The following is a 10,030-nucleotide window of genomic DNA, read 5'->3' on the forward strand; positions in this document are numbered from 1 at the left end:
AGCTGCATCTCCGTCAGAGGTCAGCGCGCTGTTTGGTCCTCCCACGTCTGGTCCTGTCGGCCGGCCGTGGGTGATTTATGACATCACCCATCAGCCACCTACTAAGTAGTTTTGAGACACCTTGCTTCAGGTGACCTCAGTGGGTCATATGATATACCACAGTGGTTTCACCCTAAATGTTTTTTCACACCTTGGCTCATGTGATGAGGCACATGATCAATACTGGGCCAATGACCACTAAGATTCAAACACCTGGGATTCTCCACCTCTTGGTTTTTAGAACTGAAGAAGCCTCCTGGATGAAGCATCTTCAAAAAGTTTAAGAAGTCCAGTTGATTTCTTTTTCAATATCCTCTGTATGAAGAAGAGTCTAAATACTTCCACTGCAGAAGTGAAGGAAATGTGTATATTTTAATATCTATAAGATATTTTATAAAAGAAAATAAAAACCAGACACTGTTAAAACTGCCAATGTTCATATTTATTTTCATTAAAAACATGTAGTTTACTGTATCTCTTCACTTTTTGTTTTCCTTATATCACATGTCCTTAAATGATAGCAGTCTGTTTCCTGCAACGGTTTCATCTATCCTACAAAATCATAATAGCAACATTTTTTGTATCTGTTGAGCTGAATTATAAGCAGCTGTAATAAAAACAGCTTTAACCTGAGGCTATATGACTGTGCATTGAAGTTATAAATATGTCAAAAGTAGAAAAATAAACTAACTTTTGTATAATTTGTACTGAGCTGTTGCCACTGGGATAGTTGAGGTTTCACCCATAGCTTAAGTGCTCATGTAATTATCACCACCCTGGCTGATGTCGTGTCTGGCTGGTGATCGGGGGACTGGCTGACTGCGTCCCGGGATCACTGCTGGCTATGGGAAGGCACCTGTCCATCCACACTTCAGAGTGTGGGGATGGCTGTGTGTGTCCAGGGCTAGCTTGGGCCTCTTCGTTGTGCGGTGGGGGCTCTGCTGGGTGTTGGGCAGTTACTGAGTCCCGCCTTTGCCTCATGCTGGGGTGGCCAGCGGGGTTGGTTGCCTGCTGGCTATAGGAGCTCCGTCCGGCCTCCATCTTCCCTCGGCTAGGATAGAATGTATGGTTGTTGAGATTAAGATCTTCAGGTCTCTTGGGAGCTGTGGAAAGCTGGGGTCTCTTGGGTCTTTCCCAGGCCTTCACCCTCATTTTTCAAATGTGTTTCATTACAAACAATCATACACACTCCCATCTTCTCTCTTTCTGGTTCACACACACACACACACACACACACACACACACACACACACACACACACACACACACACACACACACACACACACACACACGCATGCACGCACGCACTGTGTTTTGTCTTTCAGGTGTTGCTTATTGTTTGTGTACTTTGTCACAGATGTAGCAGTTGGAGACCCAGCATGTCTGTTGGCTTCATCCTCGATTTTCCCCCACCCATACACAGAAAAATATGAATAATAGGATTAAATAAATAAAACAAAAACCTAAAAAGAGGAGCCTACAGAGAGCCTACAGTGCCCCTCTTGGGAAAGCAAATATGTTTGGCAAAACAAAGCATTCAGACATTACGCTTGTTACAGCTGCTGGACAGGAAAGGTTTAAAAAAAGTACTGAAGTAATTCATAGTGAGGAAACAGTAGAGTACACAGGAGGTGAAGCATCTTTGGTGTGGCTGGCAGTACTCAGGTCCACCTGAGGCACTGAGTAGACAACATCAGTTGCTTCACCACAGGGGGCGCTGCTGGTGGCAGGAATGTGGGAAAACTCCACTTCAGCGTAGCAGAGGTTATCTGCCTTAAAGAGATAAAGAGGTGAGATCAAACATTAGACTTCAAAAATATGTTATAATTAATGTTGAATAGTTGAGTTGCAAAAACCCAAAGCTGCAAAAAACAAGAAAACATTAATTATCATAAAGGCTCTGAAGTCACCTTTTAAAATACTTTTGTAACAAAATCTGAACATTACAACGTTCACCAACACAAGATTTACTAGACTGCTTTTTTTTTTTTTACTGGACAGTGTTTTACAGTTGTATTAAACACAGATTAATCTGGATTAACCATAACTTTTGATAGACTTGTTTTCCACCAGAAAGGTGTTTTTTTTTTTTTTTTTTTTTAAATCACACTGAGTATGAAGCTCATATTTATTCAAAAATACAAATTTCAATATAGAAAGGATTCTTTAGAGTCTTTTTCTCAATTTAACAGATTTTATCTGCTCCAAACATAGAGGAAGAACTTTTATTTCTTCAGTCTTCAGTGGAACATGGCTCTCTGTGTTTGACAACAGATGAATTAATTCAATACACAAACAGTTACCTGGTTTACTCAAAAGTTTTACTTACATTGTTATGAGGAGAGGTTGCAAGGCTGTAGAGGTCTATATTTTCAACTCCATCTGAACGGGGGTCGTTAGCAGTGGCATAAACTGAAGACACTTCGACAGGAGGTGACCTGCTCGGTATGTCACACTCTCTGATCTCTTCATACAACCTGTCGGCCTGCAGCAGGAGAACAAACCAGCTGACAGATACAAAGCAAACAATAATGAAGCTGATGTGTGTCTCATTTCCTAAAACTCACCTGCGTGTCAGCATACTCTGTTTCCACAGGAGGTCCTGAAAAACATCCAGGTCAGAAAATAAACATATCAATAAACCATATCAATCAAATCTGCTACAATCAGTTTCTGTTGTGAGTCATAAATGAACATTTGGTGCTCTTTCTACAAACAGACTGAACTTCAAAGGTGAAAACAGCGTGACAGAAACGTCACACCTGACTTAATTCATGCAAACTGAGACATTCTGAGCTGAGCATGTTTAGCTTTTTCTGTTTAACTTTTGTATATAAATCTTAATAGAATCCTATTTTGGTAAAATGAACTGCCCTTCAAAGGTGTGTTTAGCTACCTTACGTTGACATTTCTATTGTTTGAGAGAATATTTAATTCATACATGAAAAAGTCATTTATAGCAGTTGAAAAGTGCTTCTTTTTAAATTTCATATTAGTTTAAAAAAGAAACGAAAATCTTATATTAGGTTTAGTCTCAAGGAAATGGATGTGGATCAGTGTGGTGAACTGTGTTTTAAGTGTTTCCCATAGCCTCACCTCTGGGTTTAGTGGTCTTCCTCCTCATGCAGAAAATCAGCAGAGCTGCTGATAAGACGACGATCATAACGACCAGAATCAGACCCACATAAATCAGCACATCTGCAGGAGTTTAACAGAGAAGATTTCTTTTACTCACAGTGTAAACATGTGGCCTCCAGGTCTGTTCATTTAGCAGTAAAGTTGTGCACATACAGAGTAATGTGTATTTTTAGATTGAAAACAGTTCCTCAAACATTACCTGACAAACTGTTCACGAAGCATGACAGAACAATTTTTATTGCTTCTCATTTACAACACTTAAAGATCGGAGTGCTTCTTCCACAGCTCTTAATGTGTCAATCTTTTGTAGTTCTGTGATAAAAACACATTAATGAACCCACAGCCTTTTTCTACTCGGGCACTCAAAATGCTTCATCTGACCTGCCTCATTCATCCTTTTAGACAAACACTTTTTTCCTACACCTTGTGCTTTCTATCCAACAGTGACACTCTGATAAACACACTGGAATTTGGGATCAAACAACTGGTCTTCCAATTAGTAGATGACATGCTCTACCTCCTGAGTGACAGCCACCCAATATATTGTACCTGATCTTGCATCTTTGGTTTCAGTGGAGGCTGATGAAGGTGTGGAGCTTCCTGAAGTTGAGCTTAAACTCTGTGTTGTTTCCATTTTTGGTGGCGCAGAGGCTGATGAAGGTGTGGAGCTTCCTGAAGTTGAGCTTAAACTCTGTGTTGTTGGTGGTGTGGAGGCTGATGAGAGAAACACTGAAGCTGAAAAAGGTCTCAGAGTCCCGTTTGGTGTTGAAGTGGTTGAAGCTGTGAACAATGAAACCATCAGAGTCATAATAAGACCACTTGAAGCAGTTTATATATCTGCATGTGACTGACGTGGTTATGGGCTGTTTGACAGCAGAACTGATGAAACTTGATGTTTCAGATAAATATAACATCTGTAGGTGATTTGAAAGAAAAGTAGCTGCCTTTGAGACGGGAAACTTCTGTCACACCTTCAAAGACAAACACGACTGTTAGCAGAAACTCACCTGCTGTGACAATCAGCTCAAACTCATCTTTCCCTGTATCAAAAATTCTGTCCAAAGAGCACCTGTACCGTCCTGAGTCAGACTGTTTCAGCTGTGTGATGCTCACATACAGAGTATATGAGAAAAAGCCTTTGATTTCATATTTAATGCTGTATCTGCCGTTCTGAGCTGCATCATCAGATGTTTCAACAAGAATGTTTCCATTTTCACATTTTTCCTTACAGAACAGTTTCCTGCTTCCAGAGAAATAAAAGCTGCATTTAACTGTGATGTTTCCTCCTTCCTCTGCTCTGTGGGTGAGAGTTTGTGCTTTGACCAAACCAGTGTTTCCATCCTGAAGTGCTGCTGAAAGGATGAACAATCATTAGTTACAGTCTTACTATAGATTAATTTAAAGACAGATGGTTGTCACTGTGTTTTTTTTTCTTCAGTATATAAAATAAAGAATAATTCAGTGTTGCTTCATGAGCTCTACTAAGTTGTTCAGAAGGACAGAGAAAAAAATATTTGATTTCAGGCTTAATGTACAATAAAAACTCCAGAGTGATTTCTGGGGATCAAAGTGGTGTGAAACTAAAAATGATTTGCACACTGCAGTCAGGCAAAAGCAGAAGTTTGCGTAAACATTTAAATTCTATGCATGTTTATATTTCGGGGTTTTATCTTTTTTATAAATATTAAAAAGTGTCCTTTCAATAAGCTGCATGTTTGAGTGACTCTTTTCCAAACACCCAGTTTAACCACAGAAAGAAATAATTTTTATGAGATAGCAAAGAAGTGAAGCAAGTTGTAAAGCCAGCTGATTACCTACAAATGACAATAAAATGGAGACAAATAAGACTTAGAACAGAGAAAGTGACAGAAATAAGAAGAGAATTTACTCACTGAGGAAGATGAAGCAGACCAAAGTGTGTTTCATCTCAGAGCTCTGATGGTTTAATGCTGCTTCTCTTCTTCTTCACTGCAAACCAGGAACTTCTTACTTCTCTTAATTATGAGGTCACGCCTTCAAACCACACACACACACACACACACACACACACACACACACACACACACACACACACACACACACACAAAGGCTTTTGTTTTTACTGCAATAATGTTTCTTTATTTAAATTTTCCTGTTTCCTGTCATAACTAAAAGATTTTTGATTTTCAGAGCTTCATTCAGGCTCTTAAGAAACCGACTGCATGAAGTTTACTAAAGTACAATTATAGGATATAAACTAGACTATTCTATAACTAGACTAGACTAGTTATATCAAAATGCTGTCAGTCCTCAATTTTCATCAGATCAAACAGAACAATTTTTAGTATTTCATTTATCAGACTATATAGAAATAAGATGTCTATTTATTTACGACTTCTATTTTTAGTTGTGTGTCACAAACTGAATCTTTTAATGTTCAAAAATTCATCCATTCTCTACTCAAACTTAAACACAGTAATGCAGTAAAGGGAAATATTTACCAGGTTTTTATTTTTTATTTATTCTTTTTAGATTATTTGAAGTTAATTTTTTTTTAATATATTATGTTGTTTCTATCTGAAAAAACTCTGACCAAACAGAAGAGCCTTATATATGTTCCATATTTACTTTACCCGTTTATAAGCATTTCTACCGCCAGGTCAAAAACATACAAAAAAAATAGACCAGTAGCCCCCAACCCCTGGGCCACGGAGCGGTACCGCGCCGTGAGAGTTGAGGCTTGTTTTTATCCTTAACTCGGTGTCCCTGGGTCTTTTCCTCTGTGTTATGAATAAATCTTCTTTGTTTTGGTACCGGTACTGGTTTTATTTTGTTGTATTTATTCACGACACCTTAAAGGCCGGTCCATGACAATATTGTCGGACATAAACCGGTCCGTGGTGCAAAAAAGGTTGGGGACCACTGAAATAGATATATAAGCCATTATATATATATATATATATATATATAATGGCTTATATATATATATATATATATATATATATTATATATATATATATATATATATATATATATATACATATAAAATGTACCTGTACACTGCCCAATTTACATAACCACGTGGCGGCAAGGACCTCACAGCACATGCATACTCCCAGTGTATTATAAGAGTGTGTTGCACACAAGGTTGGCAAAAGTACAGACATTCTGTACTTACTTAGAAGTACAAATACTGCTGTTAAAAATACTCCAGTAAAAGTCGAAGTACTGATTCAACTTCTTTACTCGGGTAAAAGTAAAAAAAAGTACAGGCTCTGAAATGTAAAGCAAAAGTAATATATTAAAAGCTCTTTGGAGGATGTTTCTATTTTGGTGCAAAGCTAACTGAACCTTGTGCTATAATAACATAATGATAAAATAATATCACTAGATGGGAATAAAAACTTTTGTCACGGCGGTGAACACCAGTATGTTTGTGGGGCAGACCCAAAAGCAGACACAGGAGAAATGAACTGATGATCAAACAAAAAGCGAGCCTTTATTACAGCTGATACAAAAAACAAAAAACAGAACACAACCACAGGAAGACAAGGACAGGTGAAATACACAGGAGGGTAATGGGGGAAGTACAAACACCTGGGGAGACACAGCTGACACATGATCATGATGCCACAAGTTGAAGTAAAATAAAACACACTGAACATGGAAACACCATCCTCTTCAAAATAAAACAGGAAACACGAGAGACTTAGCCATGACAGCAAGCTTGATAATTAGAACATGGAACATGGGGAGAGACTAACACACGGGAAAACTGAAAGTAAAACACTGAGACAAGACAGACAACATGGAGGACAGGAAAAGACTCATAAATCAGGAGACATAGATGAAACAAAAACTAGAATAAAACTCAACTAAATCCTAACTAATAATAACAACACAAGAACTTAACATATTTCCAATAAAACATATGGAATCAAAAATACAAAATAAACTCAAAATGCAGGTCACAGACCAAGCCCCTGACAACTTTAGTCTAACTTTTTAAAATTCTAATTATACTCAGCTTGAATCTGAAGAAAAAGAAGGAAAATAAAGGCTATATATCCATTTTCTGTTGCCTTCATTGTAGAGCGTGACTTTGCCTCTAAACAGGAAAATGTGTAGCTGTCACAGTAAGATGTGATTATATTGTTCAAAACTGGGTATTTAATGTAAATCCTATGTTGTCTTGTTACCACCTTCTGGTGGACTTGAGTATTGCACTTTCAGGTGCGATGATTTGGACGCATTTTTAATTAAGGCACACATGTCGCCAGAGAGTGAAGACTCAAGCCAGAAAACAAGCTAGTCAAAGTCAGCTTTATTTTTAGTTTTATTGTCAGCTGTATCTTGTGGATAAAGAGCAAAACTGGACAACATGGACTGCAATTGCTCCTGAATGTGTGGTAGAAAGACACATGCAGTATACTTGTGTGTTTTACCTTGTGTGTACGTTCTTATTTGGCATTTTTTATTTAATTTGGTTTATCTGTGTTTGCTGGTGAAGATGAGATTAAATTACTGGTTAAACATCAGCTGGAGCATGGCTCTTTATTCTACACCAAACATAAAAAATAACCTTTGGGGGCAGTTACATATAGTCAGGGGTTAAAGTGGATTCAGCAGGTGGGGAACCCTAAAATTGGTTGTAATGGCTCAGTGAGAGGAAAAGAATCATAACTCACAATCATTTCTACTAAAAGCTCCAGTGGATTTTCTTAGTGCACAGGCTGTGATCAGCTGACCTGCTGCTCTTTGTGGATGTGAGCAGATGTTTCATGAGTTGTCCTGCCTGATTTGCATCCTCTACATCAGGGGTGCCCAATCCTAGTCCTCGAGAGCTACTGTCCTGCAGCTTTTAGATGCATCCCTACTCCAACACAGCTGAATCAAATGGTTTGATGACCTCTTCAGCATGCCATCAAGTTTGGCAAAGGCCTGATAACAAGACATTCATTTGATTCAGGTGTGTTGGAACAAGGATGAATCTAAAAGCTGTAGGACGGTAGCTCTCGAGGACTAGGATTGGGCACCCCTGCTCTACATTGTTTATGCTGCATTTGTTTAGATGGTGTAAAGTTTGTATGAAGGGGAATTCAGTGGAGGAATCTAAGCATCATGAGCTTAACTTCAAATTCATCTCTGCTAAACTTGATGCAACCTTACTCTGACCATGAAACAACAGCCACTGTGCACCAGTCACACACTGTTCTTTACTTTAAGTCAGGGGTGTTGAACTCCAGGCCTCGAGGGCCGGTGTCCTGCAGGTTTTAGATATCACCCCTGGGTCAACACACCTGAATCAAATTATTAGTTAATTACCAGGCTTCTGGAGAACTTTAAGACATGTTGAGGAGGCAATTTAGCCATTTAAAACAGCTGTGTTTGATCAAGGACACATCTAAAACCTGCAGGACACCGGCCCTCAAGGCTTGAAGTTCGACACCTGTGCTTTAAGTCCATCACAGTACAGATCCTGCTCTAACCTGCAGAGGATTTTCATGCAGCCTTTAAATAACACAGTTAATCTACCTCAGTTTATTTTGCACAGACCCAACATTTAAAAACTTGAGGACTTACATGTAAGCTTTAAATGAGGAGTCCATACCTTTAAAGCTAACCTCTCTTCTTCCGTTCCTGTCTTTCTTCATCTCTGAGTGAAGTTAGCTCTTTAGTTTTTCTACATGTGAAATACAGCAGCTGGACCTTTAGCGGCAACACACTGTGAGACAAACTCCACAAACAGCTTGTGTGTTTGTGTAACGGAGTGAAGGTGATTTTAGCACAAGTGTTATTAAAGGAGGGAAACCTTCCTCAAAACGGACGGAGCAGTGGAGCAGCCAAGGGAATGCACACGAATTAAAAACTGTATGACTAAAATATAATTTATTATATTTAAAGAGTTAAAAATATAAAATGAATTAAAACAACCCTGGCCAGGGAACAACACAGTAAAAATCAATAAGACAACATTAAAAACCCAGTGGCGAGAGACGCGGCTGTGAATAATTAGACTTCCGGTTCCGGAGGCAACCAAGCGATGGAAGCTTAGACCGTACTCTCCAGATCAAAATTCAGGAATTACCCCATAAAGTCAATTTACTACGACAAAAATATTTTTTGTGAACTTCTGGATAGGGGAACGATGGCTACGAAACAAAAAAGTAGGAAGACCACTACGCAAACTACAAAAGAGGCAAATTTGCTAACGCATGATGTCGCTACTGTTAGCTCCGGCGAAGACACGTCTGGTGAAGTTAATACGGAGGAAGAAGTGACGAATAAAATAATACTTAAAGAACTACGTGAGTATCGACAAGAAATTAAGGCAGAGTTTACAAAGACAAACGCTAGATTGGATGAAGCTGAGAGCAGGATCGAGGGAAATGAGAGGAAACTACAAGATTTGGAAGAAGTGTTAACAAGCATGCTGCGAACGCAAGAGCAGCTACAAGAGAAGTTAACAGATCTGGAGTGCCGCTCAAGGAGAGAGAATGTGAGAATATACGGAATACCTGAGGGTGCAGAAGGAAACGCAAAAGCAATGGTAGCGTTTGTCGAGAAACTCCTTAGGGAAAATTTGGGAATCCCTGCCTCAACGGAGATGCACATTGAAAGAGCACACCGGACCCTGGGTCCACAGCCTCCACCAGACGTGAAGCCTAGATCTATCCTTGTTAGATTCCAAAGCTTTAAAATGAAGGAAGAGGTGATCCATCTGGCATGGCAGAAAAAAGGTTTCACTATGGATAATCACTTAATTAGCATCGACCACGACTACGCTCCAACAATTTTGAAAAAGCGGAAGGAATATGCTGAAGCCAGGCGTGCACTGAAGGAAAACAAGATACGTTTCCAAACACTGTATCC

General features: G+C 39.1%; 1 protein-coding gene across 8 annotated transcripts; it reads right to left on the reverse strand.

Moving 5' to 3' along the window:
* Window positions 1-1,613: 1,613 nt before the first annotated feature.
* Window positions 1,614-5,250, reverse strand: LOC109196117 (CMRF35-like molecule 9). Of its 8 annotated transcripts, none has more exons than XM_025901445.1 (8): window positions 5,071-5,248; window positions 4,186-4,530; window positions 3,851-3,958; window positions 3,728-3,778; window positions 3,137-3,241; window positions 2,608-2,642; window positions 2,370-2,525; window positions 1,614-1,813 (listed from the first exon to the last, which is right to left on the reverse strand). In XM_025901445.1, exons 1-8 carry the CDS (start codon window positions 5,102-5,104, stop codon window positions 1,640-1,642), a joined length of 1,008 nt encoding a protein of 335 aa, XP_025757230.1. In that variant the 5' UTR covers window positions 5,105-5,248; the 3' UTR covers window positions 1,614-1,639. The 8 variants fall into 8 exon arrangements, with proteins under 8 accessions (XP_025757230.1, XP_025757231.1, XP_019204918.1 ...); XM_025901446.1 differs by having other exon boundaries at window positions 3,137-3,238; window positions 5,071-5,247; XM_019349373.2 differs by having other exon boundaries at window positions 3,728-3,958; window positions 4,408-4,530.
* Window positions 5,251-10,030: the final 4,780 nt, after the last annotated feature.

Source organism: Oreochromis niloticus, linkage group LG20, assembly GCF_001858045.2.
Source record: "Oreochromis niloticus isolate F11D_XX linkage group LG20, O_niloticus_UMD_NMBU, whole genome shotgun sequence".
In the NCBI taxonomy this organism is placed as follows: Eukaryota; Metazoa; Chordata; class Actinopteri; order Cichliformes; family Cichlidae; genus Oreochromis; species Oreochromis niloticus.

Bases quoted from the DNA above. Each gene is read 5' to 3' on its own strand.
- LOC109196117 (XM_019349370.2), bottom strand. From the start codon at position 5,104: ATGAAACACACTTTGGTCTGCTTCATCTTCCTCA. The intron at 2,643-3,136 runs GTGAGGCTATGG...GATGTTTTTCAG, and splicing joins GAAGACCACTAAACCCAGAG to GACCTCCTGTGGAAACAGAG. The intron at 1,814-2,369 runs GTAAGTAAAACT...TATCTCTTTAAG, and splicing joins CAACCTCTCCTCATAACAAT to GCAGATAACCTCTGCTACGC.